The sequence below is a fragment of the Pristiophorus japonicus genome, chromosome 4, assembly GCF_044704955.1.
Source record: "Pristiophorus japonicus isolate sPriJap1 chromosome 4, sPriJap1.hap1, whole genome shotgun sequence".
NCBI classification, from domain to species: Eukaryota; Metazoa; Chordata; class Chondrichthyes; family Pristiophoridae; genus Pristiophorus; species Pristiophorus japonicus.
Window position 1 is genome coordinate 153,380,213 of NC_091980.1, and position 26,824 is coordinate 153,407,036.

At 48.0% G+C, this 26,824-nt stretch overlaps 1 protein-coding gene across 1 annotated transcript in view; it reads right to left on the reverse strand.

The window, feature by feature from the left end:
- sptbn5 (spectrin, beta, non-erythrocytic 5) overlaps positions 1 to 26,824 on the reverse strand; it is a 635,480-nt gene that overhangs the window by 347,393 nt on the left and 261,263 nt on the right. Inside the window, exons 34-36 of the mRNA XM_070878655.1 lie at positions 9,309 to 9,488; positions 6,695 to 6,898; positions 2,497 to 2,646 (exon numbers count right to left, since the gene is read on the reverse strand). Of these exons, the coding sequence (XP_070734756.1) occupies positions 2,497 to 2,646; positions 6,695 to 6,898; positions 9,309 to 9,488 (534 nt within the window). The remainder of the gene's footprint in view (positions 1 to 2,496; positions 2,647 to 6,694; positions 6,899 to 9,308; positions 9,489 to 26,824) is intronic.

The window sequence follows — 26,824 nt, forward strand, 5'->3', positions numbered from 1 at the left end:
GGTGCAACACGTGTGCCTAGCTAGGCAATGTGCCCAGGGAAGCCCCCCTTAGCCCCTGGCCCGCCAACCCATGGTCACGCATCCATGTGGACTACGCAGGTCCTTTCATGGGGAAAATGTTTTTGGTTGTAGTAGACGCCTACTCCAAATGGATCGAGTGTGACATTTTAAATTCAAGCACATCCTCTGCCACGGTAGAAAGTCTACGGGCAATGTTCGCCGCCCACGGTCTACCGGACATCTTGGTCAGCGACAATGGCCCGTGCTTCACAAGCACTGAATTCCAGGACTTCATGGCAGGCAATGGAATTAACCATGTCAGAATGGCACCGTTCAAGCCGGCTTCAAACGGCCAGGCAGAACGAGCAGTGCAGATAATCAAACAGGGGATGCTCAGAATCCAAGGGGGTTCCCTACAAAGCCGCTTATCACGCCTCCTGTTGGCCTACAGATCCCGACCACACTCGCTCACAGGGGTTCCACCCACAGAGCTGCTAATGAAAAGGATGCTCAAAACCCGATTATCCCTTATACACCCCACCATGAAAGAAATTGTCGAGAGCAGGCGCCAGTCACAATATCACTACCATGACAGAAATGCGAGAGGGCGATGTATTGATGTAAATGACCCGATTTTTGTCCTCAACTACGCTGCAGGGCCCAAATGGCTCGCAGGCACTATGATTGCCAAAGAGGGAAATAGGATTCTGATAGTTAAACTTACCAATAGACAAATCTGCCGCAAACATGTGGATCAAACAAAAAGGAGGTTCAGCAACCCCATAGAAGAAGCAGAGGAAGAACACGATATAGAGTTCACTCCACCACAGGTGACCGAACACAGGAACCAAAGGGAGGAGAGCCCAGTCACTGTGGGCAGTCTGGATAGGCCTGAGGCACCGCAAACAGCAGACACTCAGGCCAGCGCCCAACATCCGGAGCCCCAACTCAGGCGCTCTACCAGGGAGCGTAAACCACCAGAGAGACTCAACCTGTGATCCCAATAAGACTTTGGGGGGGGAGGTGATGTCATGTATTCAACCAGCATTGTAACCCATGTATAATCTGACCTAAGTTGTACACTGTGAGAACAATGACCACAAGGTGGTGAACTTGTGGGAGACACTCCTAACCTGGACCTTCAGAGATAAAAGGGGAAGCTCCACCCACTTCCATGACTTGAGTGCTAAGGACAGACTGACCTTCTCTCAAGCATGGGTCTCGTATGCATTTATACTGTATAGTAAGGACGTATCATACTGCATGTAAAGTGTTTTAATAATGCTTTTAAGAAAACAGCCATTTACTGACTGGTATCCGTGAGATGGGTGTGCCTGCTTCTCGCACCAATTCTGGGCACTCCACAGCAACAGGTAGCCACTATTAGCCACTTGGTGCTGGACAATTTCTGAAGCCGTCAGCAGGCTGGTCAAGGTGGGTGAGGACACGAGGGCTATGCACACGCTGGGATGCTGCTGGAAACGTGAGTCACTGCCGATTGTCCCACAGCCAAGTTGTGAACCAGCTGCACTGTGGGATTCTACCTCTGTGTGAGCACGTTCAGGGTGTGTTTGAAGGGCCCTAGGATTCTACCTCTGTGTGAACACATTCAGGGTGTGTTTGAAGGGCCCCGAGATGTACCTCTGTGTGAGCACGGTCAGGGTGTGTTGAAGGGCCCCAGGATTGTATCTGTTTCTGTGAGCATGTTCAGGGTGTGTTTGAAGGGCCCCGAGATGTACCTCTGTGAGCACGTTCAGGGTGTGTTGAAGGGCCCCAGGATTGTATCTGTTTCTGTGAGCATGTTCATGGTGTTTTTGAAGGGCCCCAGGATTGTACCTCTGTGTGAACACGTTCATGGTGTTTTTGAAGGGCCCCAGGATTGTACCTCTGTGTGAACACGTTCAGGGTGTGTTGAAGGGCCCCAGGATTGTATCTGTTTCTGTGAGCACAGTCAGGGTGTGTTTGAAGGGCCCTTAGGTGTACCTCTGTGAGCACGGTCAGGGTGTGTTTGAAGGGCCCCGAGATGTACCTCTGTGTGAGCACGGTCAGGGTGTGTTTGAAGGGCCCTGAGATGTACCTCTGTGTGAGCACGGTCAGGCTGTGTTTGAAGGGCCCTGAGATGTACCTCTGTGTGAGCACGGTCAGGCTGTGTTTGAAGGGCCCTGAGATGTACCTCTGTGAGCACGGTCAGGGTGTGTTTGAAAGGTCCCGCGGACGCTCTGAGCATGTGTCGGGAGGCTGGCACAGGGTCACCATGGGGCGGAGGGTGGAATCCACTCGACCAGCAGGGAGTGCTCGTTGCAAAGTGAGTGAGAATTGTGGGCCTCTCAGGAGACGAGGGTAATTCGCAACAACTGAATCAATGTCGGTGTTATAAAGAGGAGCAGGCTCGAAATGAGCTCCGGCCGCCTCCAGTCGCGGAGCCGGTGGAAAGTTTCCACGGATTGGTTTAGGGATCAGTCCCACCTTCCGTTTTCCCCCTTTGACCTCACCCACCTCCTGAGAATTCATGATCTTCTCCATGTGGTCGATATCTCTGTAGAAAACCTGCTCCAGGTACATCCTCTCCAGCCAGCCTTTCTTCAGCTCCCACTGATGGTACAGGCCCGACCTCTCCTCCTGCAGGCCATGGACCTTATCTTTGATCTACAGAACACCAGAACCGAGAGATTAGACCGGGGCGGATAGCACTGCTAGACAGGGAGGGTGAGCAATGGGGGAGGGGCTATGAGGAGGAGGGATGAGAGAGGTGTATGAGGGGAGTGTATGAGAGACGGATTGGGGGCGGGGGGGGAAATGAGAGAGGTGTGTGAGGGGTGAGCATGAGGGGATATGAGAGAGGTATATGAGGGAGTATTTATGAGAGGGGTGTATGTATGAGAGGGGGAATGTATGAGAGGAGGGAATGTATGAGAGGGAGGTATGTATGAGAGGGGGGTATGTATGGGGGGGTTATGTATGGGGGGGTAAGTATGAGAGGGGGGTATGTATGGGGGGGGTTAAGTGTGCGAGGGGGGTACGTATGAGAGGGGGGGTATGTATGAGGGGGTGTATGTATGGGGGGTAAGTATGAGAAGGGGGTACATATGAGGGGGGTATGTATGAGAGGGGCGTATGTATGAGAGGGGGGTATGTATGGGGGGGTTAAGTGTGAGAGGGGGGTACATATGAGAGGGGGGGATGAGAGAGGTACATGTAATGTAATCCTACTATTTAAGAAAGGAGGGCGAGAGAAAACAGGGAACTACAGACCAGTTAGCCTGACATTAGTAGTTGGGAAAATGCTATTATTAAGGACGTGGTAACCGGACACTGTGAAAATAATAATAAAATTGGGCAGAGTCAACATGGATTTATGAAAGGGAAATCATGTTTGACAAATCTGTTAGAGTTTTTGAGGCTGTAACTAGAAGAATAGATAAGGGGGAACCAATGGATGTGGTGTATTTGGACTTTCAGAAGGCATTCAATAAGGCGCCACACAAGAGGTTATTAATAAAATTAGTGCTCATGGGATTGGGGGTAATATAATAGCATGGATTGAGGATTGGTTAAAAGACAGAAAACAGAGAGTAGAATAAACAGATCATTTTCGGGTTGGCAGGCTGTAACTAGTGGGGTACCACAAGGATCGGTGCTGGGCCCCAGCTAGTCACAATCTATATCAATGATTTGGATGAGGGGACCAAATGTAATATATCCAAGTTTGCTGATGATTCAAAGCTAGGTGGGAATGTAAGTTGTGAGGAGGATGCAAAGGGGCTTCAAGGGGATATAGACAGGGTAAGTGAGTGGGCAACAACATGGCAAATGGAATATAATGTGGAGAAATGTGAAGTTATCCATTTTGGTAGGAAAAATAGAAAAGCAGAGTATTTTTAAAATAGTGAGAGATTGGGAAATGTTCGTGTTCAGAAGGACGTGGGGCTGAGAGTGGGGGGGTGAGAGTGGGGGGGTGAGAGTGGGGGGGGCGAGAATGGGGGGTGAAAATAGGGGGGTGAGAGTGGGGGGGTGAGAGTGGGGGGGTGAGAGTAGGAGGGTGAGAGTAGGGGGGTCGAGAGTAGGGGGGGCGAGAGTGGGGGGGCGAGAGTGGGGGGGCGAGAGTGGGGGGGGCGAGAGTGGGGGGGCGAGAGTGGGGGGAGCGAGAGTGGGGGGCGAGAGAGTAGGGGCGAGAGTGGGGGGGGCGAGAGTGAGGGGGGCGAGAGTGGGGGGGCGAGAGAGGGGGGGGCGAGAGTGGAGGGGCGAGAGTGGAGGGGCAAGAGTGGAGGGGCAAGAGTGGAGGGGCGAGAGTGGGGGGGCGAGAGTGGGGGGCGAGAGTGGGGGGGCGAGAGTGGGGGGTCGAGAGTGGGGGGGGGGCGAGAGTGGGGGGGGGGGGGGGCGAGAGTGGGGGGGGGCGAGACTGGGGGGGCGAGACTGGGGGGGCGAGAATGGGGGGGCGAGAGTGGGGGGGTGCGAGAGTAGGGGGGCGAGAGTAGGGGGGCGAGAGTAGGGGGGCGAGAGTAGGGGGGCGAGAGTAGGGGGGTGAGAGTGGGGGGGCGAGAGTGGGGGGGTGAGAGTGGGGGGCGAGAGTGGGGGGGCGAGAGTGGGGGGCGAGAGTGGGGGGCGTGAGAGTGGGGGGCGAGAGTGGGGGGCGTGAGAGTGGGGGGCGAGAGTGGGGGGCGTGAGAGTGGGGGGCGAGAGTGGGGGGCGAGAGTGGGGGGCGAGAGTGGGGGAGCGAGAGTGGGGGGAGCGAGAGTGGGGGGAGCGAGAGTGGGGGGGTGAGAGTGGGGGGCGAGAGTGGGGGGCGAGAGTGGGGGGGGTGAGAGTGGGGGGCGAGAGTGGGGGGCGAGAGTGGGGGGCGAGAGTGGGGGGAGCGAGAGTGGGGGGGTGAGAGTGGGGGCGAGAGTGGGGGGGCGAGAGTGGGGGGCGAGAGTGGGGGGGGCGAGACTGGGGGGGCGAGACTGGGGGGCGAGAGTGGGGGGGCGAGAGTGGGGGGGTGCGAGAGTAGGGGGGGCGAGAGTAGGGGGGCGAGAGTAGGGGGGCGAGAGTAGGGGGGCGAGAGTAGGGGGGCGAGAGTGGGGGGGCGAGAGTGGGGGGCGTGAGAGTGGGGGGGGTGAGAGTGGGGGGCGAGAGTGGGGGGTGAGAGTGGGGGGAGCGAGAGTGGGGGGGTGAGAGTGGGGGGCGAGAGTGGGGGGCGAGAGTGGGGGGCGTGAGAGTGGGGGGCGAGAGTGGGGGGCGAGAGTGGGGGGCGAGAGTGGGGGGAGCGAGAGTGGGGGGAGCGAGAGTGGGGGGAGCGAGAGTGGGGGGGTGAGAGTGGGGGGCGAGAGTGGGGGGCGAGAGTGGGGGGGGTGAGAGTGGGGGGCGAGAGTGGGGGGCGAGAGTGGGGGGCGAGAGTGGGGGGAGCGAGAGTGGGGGGGTGAGAGTGGGGGGCGAGAGTGGGGGGGCGAGAGTGGGGGGCGAGAGTGGGGGGGCGAGAGTGGGGGGCGAGAGTGGGGGGCGAGAGTGGGGGGGGCGAGAGTGGGGGGAGCGAGAGTGGGGGGAGCGAGAGTGGGGGGGTGAGAGTGGGGGGCGAGAGTGGGGGGGCGAGAGTGGGGGGGCGAGAGTGGGGGGGCGAGAGTGGGGGGGCGAGAGTGGGGGGGGTGAGAGTGGGGGGCGAGAGTGGGGGGGGGCGAGAGTGGGGGGGGCGAGAGTGGGGGGGGTGAGAGTGGGGGGCGAGAGTGGGGGGGTGAGAGTGGGGGGGGTGAGAGTGGGGGGCGAGAGTGGGGGGAGGTGAGAGTGGGGGGGGGCGAGAGTGGGGGGCGAGAGTGGGGGGGCGAGAGTGGGGGGGGTGAGAGTGGGGGGCGAGAGTGGGGGGGTGAGAGTGGGGGGGGTGAGAGTGGGGGGGGTGAGAGTGGGGGGGGTGAGAGTGGGGGGCGAGAGTGGGGGGGGCGAGAGTGGGGGGGGTGAGAGTGGGGGGCGAGAGTGGGGGGGTGAGAGTGGGGGGGTGAGAGTGGGGGGGTGAGAGTGGGGGGGGTGAGAGTGGGGGGGTGAGAGTGGGGGGGCGAGAGTGGGGGGGGGTGAGAGTGGGGGGGGCGAGAGTGGGGGGCGAGAGTGGGAGGGGTGAGAGTGGGGGGCGAGAGTGGGGGGCGAGAGTGGGGGGGGTGAGAGTGGGGGGGGCGAGAGTGGGGGGCGAGAGTGGGGGGGGTGAGAGTGGGGGGTGAGAGTGGGGGGGGTGAGAGTGGGGGGGCGAGAGTGGGGGGGGGTGAGAGTGGGGGGGGCGAGAGTGGGGGGCGAGAGTGGGGGGGGTGAGAGTGGGGGGCGAGAGTGGGGGGGTGAGAGTGGGGGGGGTGAGAGTGGGGGGCGAGAGTGGGGGGCGAGAGTGGGGGGCGAGAGTGGGGGGCGAGAGTGGGGGGCGAGAGTGGGGGGCGAGAGTGGGGGGGGTGAGAGTGGGCGTGGGGAAGAAGGTTGAAAAGAGATGAGAGGAGGTGGTGGGAGAGGGATGTGAGAGGGGAAGATGAGAGATGAGGAATGTGATGCAGATTGAGTGAGGAAATGAGGAGGAACGAAAGAGGATGAGGGGAGGAAGAGGAAAAGGAGAGGGGTGGAATGAGAGGGGGGGGAGATGGAGGGAGAAGGGATAGAGAAAGGGAACAGAAGAAAGGAGGAATGTAGAGGGAGGAAGAAAGGGAAGAAGGGAAAGGAAGGCAGAAAGATGAAGCAGGGAGCAGTTTCTCACATTGCTGGAGGTGGAGGAGTCCTCCTGCAGGATCTCGTGGCCCAGGCTGACTAGTTGATTGAAGGTCTTCTCCCGGGCATCAATTTCAGCCCGAAGCTGTTGATGTTGGGTCCGTTTTAAATCGGTCATGGAACCAGCTCGAGTTGTTTCCTCCATTTTCATCTCCCTCATGAGTCCAGCTGACCAGGAGAAGTAATCCCGCACCTAGGAGATGCAAAGCCCAGAATGTACATGGGAAAGGGACAGTGCGGTGCGTATAGGCTCAGGAATACAGTGTGAGAAGACCTGGTGCCTATTTCCCTGATGAATCCTCCTCCACACTAAACCCTTTCCCTCCCAAGTTGACTTTGGAAGTGTTATTTTGTGCACGAGTGACTTTACTGTCGAACTTGCAGATCAGAATGATGTAACTGAACATCCAGCAACTGCACCAACCGGCACAAATCTCTCGGCTGAATTGATGCAGTGCGGTGTACAGAGCTATTCCATCATTTGGACTACAGAAACAAAAGTAGCTACTGTGTGAGTAGAAACACAAACTATTACACTCAAGAAGATCTCAATTATTAACCTGGACTTTAAAGGACACCGGGATATAAATGACCGTCAGGCTATGTATGAAAAATAATTTATAGAATCACACTGCACAGAAGGAGGCCATTCGACCCATTGTGCCTGTGCTGGCTCCTTGGTAGATGTAATGTGTGCACTCGAGAGTATGCTCACAGGTATTTGAAGGGGCTGCTCCTCAAGTTCTGGTTGCACTTCAGTCCCACGCTCCTGATCTTTGGACACTCTGTGCAGAGGGGAGTGGGCAGGTCGGAAGGCCTCCTCGTAGGGCTGCTCCTGGGCATGGCCAAGGGGGTTAGGCAGCAGTCCAGACAGCGGACGGTCGAGGGGGTCGTTCAGCCCGACTGCCTGCCTCTCTTCCACGGTTACATCCGAGCCAGGGTGCCCTTGGAGATGGAGCACGCGGTGTCCACCGATACACTCACGGCCTTCCGCGAGAGGTGGGCGCCGGAGGGACTGAAGTGCATCATCACCTCCGGCAACCAAATTTTAATTTGATTTGTTTAACGTCCAAAGTTTAATTTGTTCAATGTGTTACTTTTAGTGTCCCTTTAATCAGGGGGCACTTGATTACTGTTTCAACTTAAAATTGTTGTAGAGCTGTTGCGTTGGGAGTGGCTTAGCCAGTCACGTGATGTTCACAAGACTCAATAAAACCCCAGCCAGTTGGGTTCGGGGGATCCACGATGAGGCAGGTGGTTGTGAGCCTGGTGGATGAACTGGTAATGTGTAGTGTGACTGTTAAACCTTTGCTAATAAACCAACTACTTCTTAATAGCAATGTGTTGCTATACATTCTTAAGCAAAGAACCCATGAAACAAATATATTATACTAGAGCTATCCAATTAGTCCCACTCCCCCTGCTCTTTCCCATAGCTCTGAAATGTTTTCTCCCTCAAATATTTATCCAATTCTCTTTCAAAAGTTATAATTGAATCTGCTTCCACCATGCATTCCAGATCACAACAAAAATATCTTCTCATCGCCCCCCCTCTGGTTCTTTCACCAATTATCTTAAATCTGTGTCCTCTGGTTACCGAACCGCCTGCCAGTGGAAACAGTTTCTCCTTATTTACTCTATCAAAACCCCTTCATAATTTTGAACCCCTCTATTAAATCTCCCCTTAAACTTCTCTGGTCTGAGGAGATTAAGCCCAGCTTCTCGAATCTTTCCACTCATTAACCCGTTGTTTTTAAGGTGAGCTTTGAATATTTTGCTCCACTGCAGTAAGCACACTCCATCAATGGGTCAGGAACAGGATTGTTGCAATACTGAAATTATGTTAATTCTCGGAATGTGGGCGTCGCTGGTAAGACTGGCACCTGTTGCCCATCCCTAGTTGCCCTCGAGAATGTGGTGGTGAGCCACCTTCTTGAACCATTGCAGTCCGTGTGGTGAAAGTACTTCCACAGTGCTACAAGGTCGAGAGTCCCCGCAACAATGAATGATTTTCGCCTTTTGCCTTTAGTGGTTTGCTGAAGGTCTGCTCCCTTCAAGGTACTTTGTTACCTTGGAGTGTTGCCAGCTGTGACCGTACCAGACCCAGCCAGTTGACGTGGGCAGCACTCTCGCCTCTGAGTCAGAAAGTCGTGGATTCAAGCCCAAGTCCAGGGACTTGAGCACATGAATCTAGGCTGACACTCCAGTGCAGTGCTGAGGGAGTGCCACACTGTCGGAGGTGCCGTCTTTCGGATGAGATGTTAATCCGAGGCCCGGTCTGCCCCCTCAGATGGATGTAAAAGATCCCATGACACTATTTTGAAGAAGAGCAGGGATGTTGTCCCTGGTGTTCTGGCCAATATTTATCCCTCGAAAAACAGATTATTTGGTCATTATCACACTGCTATTTGTGGGAGCTTGCTGTGCGCAAATTGGCTGCCACTTTTCCCACATTACACCAGTGACTACACTTCAAAAAAATACTTTGTTGGCTATAAAACACTTTAAGATGTCCTGAGGTTGTGAAAGGCTCTATATAAATGCAAGTCTTTTTTTCCATTTTCTGCCGTTAGGTTTTTCGCTCATTGCTTGTCTGTACTCACCTGCGCCAGGAAGCGTTGGATTTTACAGGCTTGCTCCAAATCCTCCCTCCGCTGGTCCACTTTACTCCTCAGGCTCTCCCAGTTCTCCACCACTGCCTGCTGCTTGCCCTGCAGGGCAGCACTCTGATGCATTGTACACCTGTGCAGGACCTCATCGGCTGCATCCACCAACTCCTGCAACTAGGGTCAGAGGAAGATATGCTGTCACTATGCAACCCACACTTCCTCCTAGTCTCGCTGGGGTAGTTTCGCAGACACCAGCACGCTCTTCAGCTCTGAGCCTGGATGGAGATGTCAGCGATCTGTTTGAGGGTTAGTGGCATCACACAGAGGGAGTGGAAATCTGCAACTCACTCCACCAACAGCCTTCGGTGGTTGCCGGTCAATTGCAGCTTTCATGATAAGCATATGCAGGGGTATGGAGGGGCACAGTGTATTGTGCAGCAGCACGAGCGGGGAGAGAGGGGACACAGTGTATTGTGCAGCAGCACGAGCGGGGAGAGAGGGGCACAGTGTATTGTGCAGCAGCACGAGCGGGGAGAGAGGGGCACAGTGTATTGTGCAGCAGCACGAGCGGGGAGAGAGGGGACACAGTGTATTGTGCAGCAGCACGAGCGGGGAGAGAGGGACACAGTGTATTGTAAAGGAACATTACTGGAGAGAGAGAGGGGACACAGTATATTATACAGGAGCATTACTGGAGAGAGAGAGGGGACACAGTATATTATACAGGAGCATTACTGGAGAGAGAGAGGGGACACAGTATATTATACAGGAGCATTACTGGAGAGAGAGAGGGGACACAGTATATTATACAGGAGCATTACTGGAGAGAGAGGACACAGTATATTATACAGGAGCATTACTGGAGAGAGAGGACACAGTATATTATACAGGAGCATTACTGGAGAGAGAGGACACAGTATATTATACAGGAACATTACTGGAGAGAGAGGACACAGTATATTATACAGGGGCATTACTGGAGAGAGAGGACACAGTATATTATACAGGGGCATTACTGGAGAGAGAGGACACAGTATATTATACAGGGGCATTACTGGAGAGAGAGGACACAGTATATTATACAGGGGCATTACTGGAGAGAGAGGACACTGTATATTATACAGGAACATTACTGGAGAGAGAGGACACAGTATATTATACAGGGGCATTACTGGAGAGAGAGGACACAGTATATTATACAGGAGCATTACTGGAGAGAGAGGACACAGTATATTATACAGGGGCATTACTGGAGAGAGAGGACACAGTATATTACACAGGGGCATTACTGGAGAGAGAGGACACAGTATATTACACAGGAGCATTACTGGAGAGAGAGGACACAGTATATTATACAGGAGCATTACTGGAGAGAGAGGACACAGTATATTATACGGGGGCATTACTGGAGAGAGAGAGGGGACACAGTATATTATACAGGGGCATTACTGGAGAGAGAGGACACAGTATATTATACAGGGGCATTACTGGAGAGAGAGAGAGGACACAGTATATTATACAGGAACATTACTGGAGAGAGAGAGGGGACACAGTATATTATACAGGGGCATTACTGGAGAGAGAGAGAGGACACAGTATATTATATAGGAACATGACTGGAGAGAGAGAGGGGACACAGTATATTATACAGGAACATTACTGGAGAGAGAGAGGGGACACAGTATATTATACAGGAGCATTACTGGAGAGAGGGGACACAGTATATTATACAGGGGCATTACTGGAGAGAGAGGACACAGTATATTATACAGGAACATTACTGGAGAGAGAGAGGGGACACAGTATATTATACAGGAACATTACTGGAGAGAGAGAGGGGACACAGTATATTATACAGGAACATTACTGGAGAGAGAGAGGGGACACAGTATATTACACAGGAGCATTACTGGAGAGAGGGGACACAGTATATTACACAGGAGCATTACTGGAGAGAGAGGACACAGTATATTATACAGGGGCATTACTGGAGAGAGAGGACACAGTATATTATACAGGGGCATTACTGGAGAGAGAGAGGGGACACAGTATATTATACAGGAACATTACTGGAGAGAGAGAGGGGACACAGTATATTATACAGGGGCATTACTGGAGAGAGAGAGAGGACACAGTATATTATACAGGAACATGACTGGAGAGAGAGAGGGGACACAGTATATTATACAGGAACATTACTGGAGAGAGAGAGGGGACACAGTATATTATACAGGAGCATTACTGGAGAGAGGGGACACAGTATATTACACAGGAGCATGACTGGAGAGAGGGGACACAGTATATTACACAGGAGCATTACTGGAGAGAGAGGACACAGTATATTATACAGGGGCATTACTGGAGAGAGAGGACACAGTATATTATACAGGAGCATTACTGGAGAGAGAGAGGGGACACAGTATATTACACAGGAGCATTACTGGAGAGAGAGGACACAGTATATTATACAGGGGCATTACTGGAAAGAGAGGACACAGTATATTATACAGGAGCATTACTGGAGAGAGAGAGGGGACACAGTATATGAAACAGGAGCATTACTGGAGAGAGGGAACACAGTATATTATACAGGAGCATTACTGGAGAGAGAGAGGGGGGACAGTATATTACACAGGAGCATTACTGGAGAGAGAGAGGGGACACAGTATATTACACAGGAGCATTACTGGAGAGAGAGGACACAGTATATTATACAGGGGCATTACTGGAAAGAGAGGACACAGTATATTATACAGGGGCATTACTGGAGAGAGAGAGAGGACACAGTATATTATACAGGAACATTACTGGACAGAGAGAGGGGACACAGTATATTATACAGGAACATTACTGGAGAGAGAGAGGGGACACAGTATATTATACAGGGGCATTACTGGAGAGAGAGGACACAGTATATTATACAGGAACATTACTGGAGAGAGAGAGGGGACACAGTATATTATACAGGAACATTACTGGAGAGAGAGAGGGGACACAGTATATTATACAGGAACATTACTGGAGAGAGAGAGGGGACACAGTATATTACACAGAAGCATTACTGGAGAGAGGGGACACAGTATATTACACAGGAGCATTACTGGAGAGAGAGGACACAGTATATTATACAGGGGCATTACTGGAGAGAGAGGACACAGTATATTATACAGGAGCATTACTGGAGAGAGAGAGGGGACACAGTATATTATACAGGAGCATTACTGGAGAGAGAGAGGGGACACAGTATATTATACAGGAACATTACTGGAGAGAGGGGACACAGTATATTACACAGGAGCATTACTGGAGAGAGAGGACACAGTATATTATACAGGGGCATTACTGGAGAGAGAGGACACAGTATATTATACAGGAGCATTACTGGAGAGAGAGAGGGGACACAGTATATTACACAGGAGCATTACTGGAGAGAGAGGACACAGTATATTATACAGGGGCATTACTGGAGAGAGAGGACACAGTATATTATACAGGAGCATTACTGGAGAGAGGGGACACAGTATATTATACAGGGGCATTACTGGAGAGAGAGGACACAGTATATTATACAGGAACATTACTGGAGAGAGAGGACACAGTATATTATACAGGAGCATTACTGGAGAGAGAGGACACAGTATATTATACAGGAGCATTACTGGAGAGAGAGAGAGAGGGGACACAGTATATTATACAGGAGCATTACTGGAGAGAGAAAGGGGACACAGTATATTATACAGGAGCATTACTGGAGAGAGAGGACACAGTATATTATACAGGGGCATTACTGGAGAGAGAGGACACAGTATATTATACAGGGGCATTACTGGAGAGAGAGGACACAGTATATTATACAGGAGCACTAGCGGGGAGAGAGAGGACACAGTATATTATACAGGGGCATCACTGGAGAGAGAGAGAGGGGACACAGTATATTATACAGGAGCATTACTGGAGAGAGAGAGGGGGGACAGTATATTATACAGGGGCATTACTGGAGAGAGAGAGAGGGGACACAGTATATTATACAGGAGCATTACTGGAGAGAGAGGATACAGTATATTATACAGGGGCATTACTGGAGAGAGAGGACACAGTATATTATACAGGAGCATTACTGGAGAGAGAGAGAGGGGACACAGTATATTATACAGGAGCATTACTGGAGAGAGAAAGGGGACACAGTATATTATACAGGAGCATTACTGGAGAGAGAGGACACAGTATATTATACAGGGGCATTACTGGAGAGAGAGGACACAGTATATTATACAGGGGCATTACTGGAGAGAGAGGACACAGTATATTATACAGGAGCACTAGCGGGGAGAGTGGGGACACAGTATATTATACAGGAGCATTACTGGAGAGAGAGGACACAGTATATTATACAGGAGCATTACTGGAGAGAGGGGACACAGTATATTATACAGGAGCATTACTGGAGAGAGAGGACACAGTATATTATACAGGAGCATTATTGGAGAGAGAGGACACAGTGTATTGGACAGGGGCATTACTGGAGAGAGGGGACACAGTATATTATACAGGAGCATTACTGGAGAGAGAGGATACAGTATATTATACAGGGGCACTAGCGGGGAGAGAGGACACAGTATATTATACAGGGGCATTACTGGAGAGAGAGGACACAGTATATTATACAGGAACATTACTGGAGTGAGAGGAAACAGTATATTATACAGGGGCATTACTGGAGAGAGAGGACACAGTATATTATACAGGGGCATTACTGGAGAGAGAGGACACAGTATATTATACAGGAACATTACTGGAGAGAGAGAGGGGACATAGTATATTATATAGGAGCATTACTGGAGAGAGAGGATACAGTATATTATACAGGAACATTACTGGAGAGAGAGGACACAGTATATTATACAGGGGCATTACTGGAGAGAGAGAGAGGGGACACAGTATATTATACAGGAGCATTACTGGAGAGAGAGAGGGGACACAGTATATTATACAGGGGCATTACTGGAGAGAGAGAGAGGGGACACAGTATACTATACAGGAGCATTACTGGAGAGAGAGGACACAGTATATTATACAGGGGCATTACTGGAGAGAGAGGACACAGTATATTATACAGGAGCATTACTGGAGAGAGAGAGAGGGGACACAGTATATTATACAGGAGCATTACTGGAGAGAGAAAAGGGACACAGTATATTATACAGGAGCATTACTGGAGAGAGAGGACACAGTATATTATACAGGGGCACTAGCGGGGAGAGAGGACACAGTATATTAGACAGGAGCATTACTGGAGAGAGGGGACACAGTATATTATACAGGAGCATTACTGGAGAGAGGGGACACAGTATATTATACAGGAGCATTACTGGAGAGAGAGGACACAGTGTATTATACAGGGGCATTACTGGAGAGAGAGGACACAGTATATTATACAGGAACATTACTGGAGAGAGAGGACACAGTATATTATACAGTAGCATTACTGGAGAGAGAGGACACAGTGTATTATACAGGAACATTACTGGAGAGAGAGGACACAATATATTATACAGGGGCATTACTGGAGAGAGAGGACACAGTATATTATACAGGGGCATTACTGGAGAGAGAGGACACAGTATATTATACAGGAACATTACTGGAGAGAGAGAGGGGACATAGTATATTGTACAGGAGCATTACTGGAGAGAGAGAGGGGACACAGTATATTATACAGGATGCATTACTGGAGAGAGAGGACACAGTATATTATACAGGAACATTACTGGAGAGAGAGAGGGGACACAGTATATTATAAAGGAGCATTACTGGAGAGAGAGGACACAGTATATTATACAGGGGCATTACTGGAGAGAGAGAGGGGACACAGTATATTATACAGGAGGATTACTGGAGAGAGGGGACACAGTATATTATACAGGAGCATTACTGGAGAGAGGGGACACAGTATATTATACAGGAGCATTACTGGAGAGAGAGGACACAGTATATTATACAGGGGCATTACTGGAGAGAGAGGACACAGTATATTATACAAGGTCATTACTGGATAGAGAGGACACAGTGTATTATACAGGAGCATTACTGGAGAGAGAGGATACAGTATATTATACAGGAGCATTACTGGAGAGAGAGGACACAGTATATTATACAGGAGCATTATTGGAGAGAGAGGACACAGTGTATTGGACAGGGGCATTACTGGAGAGAGGGGACACAGTATATTATACAGGAGCATTACTGGAGAGAGAGGACACAGTATATTATACAGGGGCACTAGCGGGGAGAGAGGACACAGTATATTATACAGGGGCATTACTGGAGGGAGAGGACACAGTATATTATACAGGAACATTACTGGAGAGAGAGGACACAGTATATTATACAGGGGCATTACTGGAGAGAGAGGACACAGTATATTATACAGGGGCATTACTGGAGAGAGAGGACACAGTATATTATACAGGAACATTACTTGAGAGAGAGAGGGGACATAGTATATTATACAGGAGCATTACTGGAGAGAGAGGATACAGTATATTATACAGGAACATTACTGGAGAGAGAGGACACAGTATATTATACAGGGGCATTACTGGAGAGAGAGAGAGGGGACACAGTATATTATACAGGAGCATTACTGGAGAGAGAGGACCCAGTATATTATACAGGGGCATTACTGGAGAGAGAGGACACAGTATATTATACAGGAGCATTACTGGAGAGAGAGAGAGGGGACATAGTATATTATACAGGAGCATTACTGGAGAGAGAAAGGGGACACAGTATATTATACAGGAGCATTACTGGAGAGAGAGGACACAGTATATTATACAGGGGCATTACTGCAGAGAGAGGACACAGTATATTAGACAGGAGCATTACTGGAGAGAGGGGACACAGTATATTATACAGGAGCATTACTGGAGAGAGGGGACACAGTATATTATACAGGAGCATTACTGGAGAGAGAGGACACAGTGTATTATACAGGGGCATTACTGGAGAGAGAGGACACAGTATATTATACAGGAACATTACTGGAGAGAGAGGACACAGTATATTATACAGTAGCATTACTGGAGAGAGAGGACACAATATATTATACAGGGGCATTACTGGAGAGAGAGGACACGGTATATTATACAGGGGCATTACTGGAGAGAGAGGACACAGTATATTATACAGGAACATTACTGGAGAGAGAGAGGGGACATAGTATATTATACAGGAGCATTACTGGAGAGAGAGAGGGGACACAGTATATTATACAGGATGCATTACTGGAGAGAGAGGACACAGTATATTATACAGGAACATTACTGGAGAGAGAGAGGGGACACAGTATATTATAAAGGAGCATTACTGGAGAGAGAGGACACAGTATATTATACAGGGGCATTACTGGAGAGAGAGAGGGGACACAGTATATTATACAGGAGCATTACTGGAGAGAGGGGACACAGTATATTATACAGGAGCATTACTGGAGAGAGGGGACACAGTATATTATACAGGAGCATTACTGGAGAGAGAGGACACAGTGTATTATACAGGAGCATTACTGGAGAGAGAGGACACAGTATATTATACAGGGGCATTACGGGAGAGAGAGGACACAGTATATTATACAAGGTCATTACTGGATAGAGAGGACACAGTGTATTATACAGGAGCATTACTGGAGAGAGAGGATACAGTATATTATACAGGAACATTACTGGAGAGAGAGGACACAGTATATTATACAGGAGCACTAGCGGGGAGAGAGAGGACACAGTATATTATACAGGGGCATCACTGGAGAGAGAGAGAGGGGACACAGTATATTATACAGGAGCATTACTGGAGAGAGAGAGGGGACACAGTATATTATACAGGGGCATTACTGGAGAGAGAGAGGGGACACAGTATATTATACAGGAGCATTACTGGAGAGAGAGGACACAGTATATTATACAGGGGCATTACTGGAGAGAGAGGACACAGTATATTATACAGGAGCATTACTGGAGAGAGAGAGAGGGGACACAGTATATTATACAGGAGCATTACTGCAGAGAGAAAGGGGACACAGTATATTATACAGGAGCATTACTGGAGAGAGAGGACACAGTATATTATACAGGGGCACTACTGGAGAGAGAGGACACAGTATATTATACAGGGGCATTACTGGAGAGAGAGGACACAGTATATTATACAGGAGCACTAGCGGGGAGAGAGCGGACACAGTATATTATACAGGAGCATTACTGGAGAGAGAGGACACAGTATATTATACAGGAGCATTACTGGAGAGAGGGGACACAGTATATTATACAGGAGCATTACTGGAGAGAGAGGACACAGTATATTATACAGGAGCATTACTGGAGAGGGAGGACACAGTGTATTGTACAGGAGCACTAGCGGAGACAGAGGGGACATGGTATATTATACAGGAGCATTACTGGAGAGAGAGAGGGGACACAGTATATTATACAGGAGCATTACTGGAGAGAGAGGACACAGTATATTATACAGGGGCACTAGCAGGGAGAGAGGACACAGCATATTATACAGGGGCATTACTGGAGAGAGAGGACACAGTATATTATACAGGAACATTACTGGAGAGAGAGGACACAGTATATTATACAGGGGCATTACTGGAGAGAGAGGACACAGTATATTATACAGGGGCATTACTGGAGAGAGAGGACACAGTATATTATACAGGAACATTACTGGAGAGAGAGAGGGGACATAGTATATTATACAGGAGCATTACTGGAGAGAGAGGATACAGTATATTATACAGGAACATGACTGGAGAGAGAGGACACAGTATATTATACAGGGGCATTACTGGAGAGAGAGAGAGGGGACACAGTATATTATACAGGAGCATTACTGGAGAGAGAGAGGGGACACAGTATATTATACAGGGGCATTACTGGAGAGAGAGAGAGGGGACACAGTATATTATACAGGAGCATTACTGGAGAGAGAGGACACAGTATATTATACAGGGGCATTACTGGAGAGAGAGGACACAGTATATTATACAGGAGCATTACTGGAGAGAGAGAGAGGGGACACAGTATATTATACAGGAGCATTACTGGAGAGAGAAAGGGGACACAGTATATTATACAGGGGCATTACTGGAGAGAGAGAGAGAGAGGACACAGTATATTATACAGGGGCATTACTGGAGAGAGAGGACACAGTATATTATACATGAACATTACTGCAGAGAGAGAGGGGACATAGTATATTATACAGGAGCATTACTGGAGAGAGAGAGGGGACACAGTATATTATACAGGAGCATTACTGGAGAGAGAGGACACAGTATATTATACAGAAACATTACTGGAGAGAGAGAGGGGACACAGTATATTATACAGGAACATTACTGGAGAGAGAGGACACAGTATATTACACAGGAACATTACTGGATAGAGAGGACACAGTATATTATACAGGGGCATTACTGGAGAGAGAGGGGACACAGTTTATTATACAGGAGCATTACTGGAGAGAGAGAGGGGACACAGTATATTATACAGGAGCATTACTGGAGAGAGAGGACACAGTATATTATACAGGGGCATTACTGGAGAGAGAGGACACAGTATATTATACAGGAGCATTACTGGAGAGAGAGGACACAGTATATTATACAGGGTCATTACTGGAGAGAGAGGACACAGTATATTATACAGAAGCATTACTGGAGAGGGAGGACACAGTGTATTGTACAGGAGCACTAGCGGGGACAGAGGGGACATGGTATATTATACAGGAGCATTACTGGAGAGAGAGAGAGGGGACACAGTCTATTATACAGGGGCATTACTGGAGAGAGAGGACACAGTATATTATACAGAAGCATTACTAGAGAGGGAGGACACAGTGTATTGTACAGGAGCACTAGTGGGGACAGAGGGGACATGGTATATTTTACAGGAGCATTACTGGAGAGAGAGAGGGGACACAGTATATTATACAGGAGCATTACTGGAGAGAGAGGACACAGTATATTATACAGGAGCATTATTGGAGAGAGAGGACACAGTGTATTGGACAGGGGCATTACTGGAGAGAGGGGACACAGTATATTATGCAGCGGCATTATTGGAGAGAGGGGACACAGTATATTATGCAGCGGCATTACTGGAGAGAGAGGACACAGTATATTATACAGGAGCATTACTGGAGAGAGAGGACACAGTATATTATACAGGGGCATTACTGGAGAGCGAGGACACAGTATATTATACAGGAGCATTATTGGAGAGAGAGGACACAGTGTATTATACAGGGGCACTAGCGGGGAGAGAGGACACAGTGTATTATACAGGAGAATTACTGGAGTGAGAGGACACAGTGTATTGTACAGGAGCACTAGCGGGGAGAGAGGGGACACAGTGTATTATAAAGGACATTACTGGAGAGAGAGGACACAGTATATTATACAGGAGCATTACTGGAGAGAGAGGACACAGTATATTATACAGGAGCATTACTGGAGAGAGAGGACACAGTGTATTATACAGGAACATTACTGGAGAGAGAGGACACAGTGTATTATACAGGAACATTACTGGAGAGAGGACACAGTATATTATACAGGAACATTACTGGAGAGAGAGGACACAGTGTATTTTTCAGGAACATTACTGGTGAGAGAGGACACAGTATATTATACAGGAGCATTACTGGAGAGAGAAAGGGGACACAGTATATTATACAGGAGCATTACTGGAGAGAGAGGACACAGTATATTATACAGGGGCATTACTGGAGAGAGAGAGAGGGGACACAGTATATTATACAGGAGCATTACTGGAGAGAGAAAGGGGACACAGTATATTATACAGGAGCTTTACTGGAGAGAGAGGACACAGTATATTATACAGGGGCATTACTGCAGAGAGAGGACACAGTATATTAGACAGGAGCATTACTGGAGAGAGGGGACACAGTATATTATACAGGAGCATTACTGGAGAGAGGGGACACAGTATATTATACAGGAGCATTACTGGAGAGAGAGGACACAGTGTATTATACAGGGGCATTACTGGAGAGAGAGGACACAGTATATTATACAGGAACATTACTGGAGAGAGAGGACACAGTATATTATACAGTAGCATTACTGGAGAGAGAGGACACAGTGTATTATACAGGAACATTACTGGAGAGAGAGGACACAATATATTATACAGGGGCATTACTGGAGAGAGAGGACACAGTATATTATACAGGGGCATTACTGGAGAGAGAGGACACAGTATATTATACAGGAACATTACTGGAGAGAGAGAGGGGACATAGTATATTGTACAGGAGCATTACTGGAGAGAGAGAGGGGACTCAGTATATTATACAGGATGCATTACTGGAGAGAGAGGACACAGTATATTATACAGGAGCATTACTGGAGAGAGAGAGGGGACACAGTATATTATACAGGAGCATTACTGGAGAGAGAGGACACAGTATATTATACAGGGGCATTACTGGAGAGAGAGGACACAGTATATTATACAGGAGCATTACTGGAGAGAGAGAGAGGGGACACAGTATATTATACAGGAGCATTACTGGAGAGAGAAAGGGGACACAGTATATTATACAGGAGCATTACTGGAGAGAGAGGACACAGTGTATTATACAGGGGCATTACTGGAGAGAGAGGACACAGTATATTAGACAGGGGCATTACTGGAGAGAGAGGACACAGTATATTATACAGGAGCACTAGCGGGGAGAGAGCGGACACAGTATATTATACAGGAGCATTACTGGAGAGAGAGGACACAGTATATTATACAGGAGCATTACTGGAGTTAGGGGACACAGTATATTATACAGGAGCATTACTGGAGAGAGAGGACACAGTATATTATACAGGAGCATTACTGGAGAGGGAGGACACAGTGTATTGTACAGGAGCACTAGCGGAGACAGAAGGGACATGGTATATTATACAGGAGCATTACTGGAGAGAGAGAGGGGACACAGTATATTATACAGGAGCATTACTGGAGAGAGAGGACACAGTATATTATACAGGAGCATTATTGGAGAGAGAGGACACAGTGTATTGGACAGGGGCATTACTGGAGAGAGGGGACACAGTATATTATGCAGGAGCATTACTGGAGAGAGAGGACACAGTATATTATACAGGGGCACTAGCGGGGAGAGAGGACACAGTATATTATACAGGGGCATTACTGGAGAGAGAGGACACAGTATATTATACAGGAACATTACTGGAGAGAGGGGACACAGTATATTATACAGGGGCATTACTGGAGAGAGAGGACACAGTATATTATACAGGGGCATTACTGGAGAGAGAGGACACAGTATATTATACAGGAACATTACTGGAGAGAGAGAGGGGACATAGTATATTATACAGGAGCATTACTGGAGAGAGAGGATACAGTATATTATACAGGAACATTACTGGAGAGAGAGGACACAGTATATTATACAGAGGCATTACTGGAGAGAGAGAGAGGGGACACAGTATATTATACAGGAGCATTACTGGAGAGAGAGAGGGGACACAGTATATTATACAGGGGCATTACTGGAGAGAGAGAGAGGGGACACAGTATATTATACAGGAGCATTACTGGAGAGAGAGGACACAGAATATTATACAGGGGCATTACTGGAGAGAGAGGACACAGTATATTATACAGGAGCATTACTGGAGAGAGAGAGAGGGGACATAGTATATTATACAGGAGCATTACTGGAGAGAGAAAGGGGACACAGTATATTATACAGGAGCATTACTGGAGAGAGAGGACACAGTATATTATACAGGGGCATTACTGCAGAGAGAGGACACAGTATATTAGACAGGAGCATTACTGGAGAGAGGGGACACAGTATATTATACAGGAGCATTACTGGAGAGAGGGGACACAGTATATTATACAGGAGCATTACTGGAGAGAGAGGACACAGTGTATTATACAGGGGCATTACTGGAGAGAGAGGACACAGTATATTATACAGGAACATTACTGGAGAGAGAGGACACAGTATATTATACAGTAGCATTACTGGAGAGAGAGGACACAGTGTATTATACAGGAACATTACTGGAGAGAGAGGACACAATATATTATACAGGGGCATGACTGGAGAGAGAGGACACAGTATATTATACAGGGGCATTACTGGAGAGAGAGGACACAGTATATTATACAGGAACATTACTGGAGAGAGAGAGGGGACATAGTATATTATACAGGAGCATTACTGGAGAGAGAGAGGGGACACAGTATATTATACAGGATGCATTACTGGAGAGAGAGGACACAGTATATTATACAGGAACATTACTGGAGAGAGAGAGGGGACACAGTATATTATAAAGGAGCATTACTGGAGAGAGAGGACACAGTATATTATACAGGGGCATTACTGGAGAGAGAGAGGGGACACAGTATATTATACAGGAGCATTACTGGAGAGAGGGGACACAGTATATTATACAGGAGCATTACTGGAGAGAGGGGACACAGTATATTATACAGGAGCATTACTGGAGAGAGAGGACACAGTGTATTATACAGGAGCATTACTGGAGAGAGAGGACACAGTATATTATACAGGGGCATTACTGGAGAGAGAGGACACAGTATATTATACAAGGTCATTACTGGATAGAGAGGACACAGTGTATTATACAGGAGCATTACTGGAGAGAGAGGATACAGTATATTATACAGGAACATTACTGGAGAGAGAGGACACAGTATATTATACAGGAGCACTAGCGGGGAGAGAGAGGACACAGTATATTATACAGGGGCATCACTGGAGAGAGAGAGAGGGGACACAGTATATTATACAGGAGCATTACTGGAGAGAGAGAGGGGACACAGTATATTATACAGGGGCATTACTGGAGAGAGAGAGGGGACACAGTATATTATACAGGAGCATTACTGGAGAGAGAGGACACAGTATATTATACAGGGGCATTACTGGAGAGAGAGGACACAGTATATTATACAGGAGCATTGCTGGAGAGAGAGAGAGGGGACACAGTATATTATACAGGAGCATTACTGGAGAGAGAAAGGGGACACAGTATATTATACAGGAGCATTACTGGAGAGAGAGGACACAGTATATTATACAGGGGCACTACTGGAGAGAGAGGACACAGTATATTAGACAGGGGCATTACTGGAGAGGGAGGACACAGTATATTATACAGGAGCACTAGCGGGGAGAGAGCGGACACAGTATATTATACAGGAGCATTACTGGAGAGAGAGGACACAGTATATTATACAGGAGCATTACTGGAGAGAGGGGACACAGTATATTATACAGGAGCATTACTGGAGAGAGAGGACACAGTATATTATACAGGAGCATTACTGGAGAGGGAGGACACAGTGTATTGTACAGGAGCACTAGCGGAGACAGAGGGGACATGGTATATTATACAGGAGCATTACTGGAGAGAGAGGACACAGTATATTATACAGGAGCATTATTGGAGAGAGAGGACACAGTGTATTGGACAGGGGCATTACTGGAGAGAGGGGACACAGTATATTATACAGGAGCATTACTGGAGAGAGAGGACACAGTATATTATACAGGGGCACTAGCGGGGAGAGAGGACACAGTATATTATACAGGGGCATTACTGGAGAGAGAGGACACAGCATATTATACAGGAACATTACTGGAGAGAGAGGACACAGTATATTATACAGGGGCATTACTGGAGAGAGAGGACACAGTATATTATACAGGGGCATTACTGGAGAGAGAGGACACAGTATATTATACAGGAACATTACTGGAGAGAGAGAGGGGACATAGTATATTATACAGGAGCATTACTGGAGAGAGAGGATACAGTATATTATACAGGAACATGACTGGAGAGAGAGGACACAGTATATTATACAGGGGCATTACTGGAGAGAGAGAGAGGGGACACAGTATATTATACAGGAGCATTACTGGAGAGAGAGAGGGGACACAGTATATTATACAGGGGCATTACTGGAGAGAGAGAGAGGGGACACAGTATATTATACAGGAGCATTACTGGAGAGAGAGGACACAGTATATTATACAGGGGCATTACTGGAGAGAGAGGACACAGTATATTATACAGGAGCATTACTGGAGAGAGAGAGAGGGGACACAGTATATTATACAGGAGCATTACTGGAGAGAGAAAGGGGACACAGTATATTATACAGGGGCATTACTGGAGAGAGAGAGAGAGGACACAGTATATTATACAGGGGCATTACTGGAGAGAGAGGACACAGTATATTATACACGAACATTACTGCAGAGAGAGAGGGGACATAGTATATTATACAGGAGCATTACTGGAGAGAGAGAGGGGACACAGTATATTATACAGGAGCATTACTGGAGAGAGAGGACACAGTATATTATGCAGAAACATTACTGGAGAGAGAGAGGGGACACAGTATATTATACAGGAGCACTACTGGAGAGAGAGGATACAGTATATTATACAGGAACATTACTGGAGAGAGAGGACACAGTATATTATACAGGAGCATTACTGGAGAGAGAGAGGGGACACAGTATATTATACAGGAGCATTACTGGAGAGAGAGGACACAGTATATTATACAGGGGCATTACTGGAGAGAGAGGACACAGTATATTATACAGGGGCATTACTGGAGAGAGAGGACACAGTATATTATACAGAAGCATTACTGGAGAGGGAGGACACAGTGTATTGTACAGGAGCACTAGCGGGGACAGAGGGGACATGGTATATTATACAGGAGCATTACTGGAGAGAGAGAGAGGGGACACAGTCTATTATACAGGGGCATTACTGGAGAGAGAGGACACAGTATATTATACAGAAGCATTACTAGAGAGGGAGGACACAGTGTATTGTACAGGAGCACTAGTGGGGACAGAGGGGACATGGTATATTTTACAGGAGCATTACTGGAGAGAGAGAGGGGACACAGTATATTATACAGGAGCATTACTGGAGAGAGAGGACACAGTATATTATACAGGAGCATTATTGGAGAGAGAGGACACAGTGTATTGGACAGGGGCATTACTGGAGAGAGGGGACACAGTATATTATGCAGCGGCATTATTGGAGAGAGGGGACACAGTATATTATGCAGCGGCATTACTGGAGAGAGAGGACACAGTATATTATACAGAAGCATTACTGGAGAGGGAGGACACAGTGTATTGTACAGGAGCACTAGCGGGGACAGAGGGGACATGGTATATTTTACAGGAGCATTACTGGAGAGAGAGAGGGGACACAGTATATTATACAGGAGCATTACTGGAGAGAGAGGACACAGTATATTATACAGGAGCATTATTGGAGAGAGAGGACACAGTGTATTGGACAGGGGCATTACTGGAGAGAGGGGACACAGTATATTATGCAGCGGCATTATTGGAGAGAGGGGACACAGTATATTATACAGTAGCATTACTGGAGAGAGAGGACACAGTGTATTATACAGGAACATTACTGGAGAGAGAGGACACAATATATTATACAGGGGCATTACTGGAGAGAGAGGACACAGTATATTATACAGGGGCATTACTGGAGAGAGAGGACACAGTATATTATACAGGAACATTACTGGAGAGAGAGAGGGGACATAGTATATTGTACAGGAGCATTACTGGAGAGAGAGGACACAGTATATTATACAGAAACATTACTGGAGAGAGAGAGGGGACACAGTATATTATACAGGAACATTACTGGAGAGAGAGGACACAGTATATTACACAGGAACATTACTGGATAGAGAGGACACAGTATATTATACAGGGGCATTACTGGAGAGAGAGGGGACACAGTTTATTATACAGGAGCATTACTGGAGAGAGAGAGGGGACACAGTATATTATACAGGAGCATTACTGGAGAGAGAGGACACAGTATATTATACAGGGGCATTACTGGAGAGAGAGGACACAGTATATTATACAGGAGCATTACTGGAGAGAGAGGACACAGTATATTATACAGGGTCATTACTGGAGAGAGAGGACACAGTATATTATACAGAAGCATTACTGGAGAGGGAGGACACAGTGTATTGTACAGGAGCACTAGCGGGGACAGAGGGGACATGGTATATTATACAGGAGCATTACTGGAGAGAGAGAGAGGGGACACAGTCTATTATACAGGGGCATTACTGGAGAGAGAGGACACAGTATATTATACAGAAGCATTACTAGAGAGGGAGGACACAGTGTATTGTACAGGAGCACTAGTGGGGACAGAGGGGACATGGTATATTTTACAGGAGCATTACTGGAGAGAGAGAGGGGACACAGTATATTATACAGGAGCATTACTGGAGAGAGAGGACACAGTATATTATACAGGAGCATTATTGGAGAGAGAGGACACAGTGTATTGGACAGGGGCATTACTGGAGAGAGGGGACACAGTATAT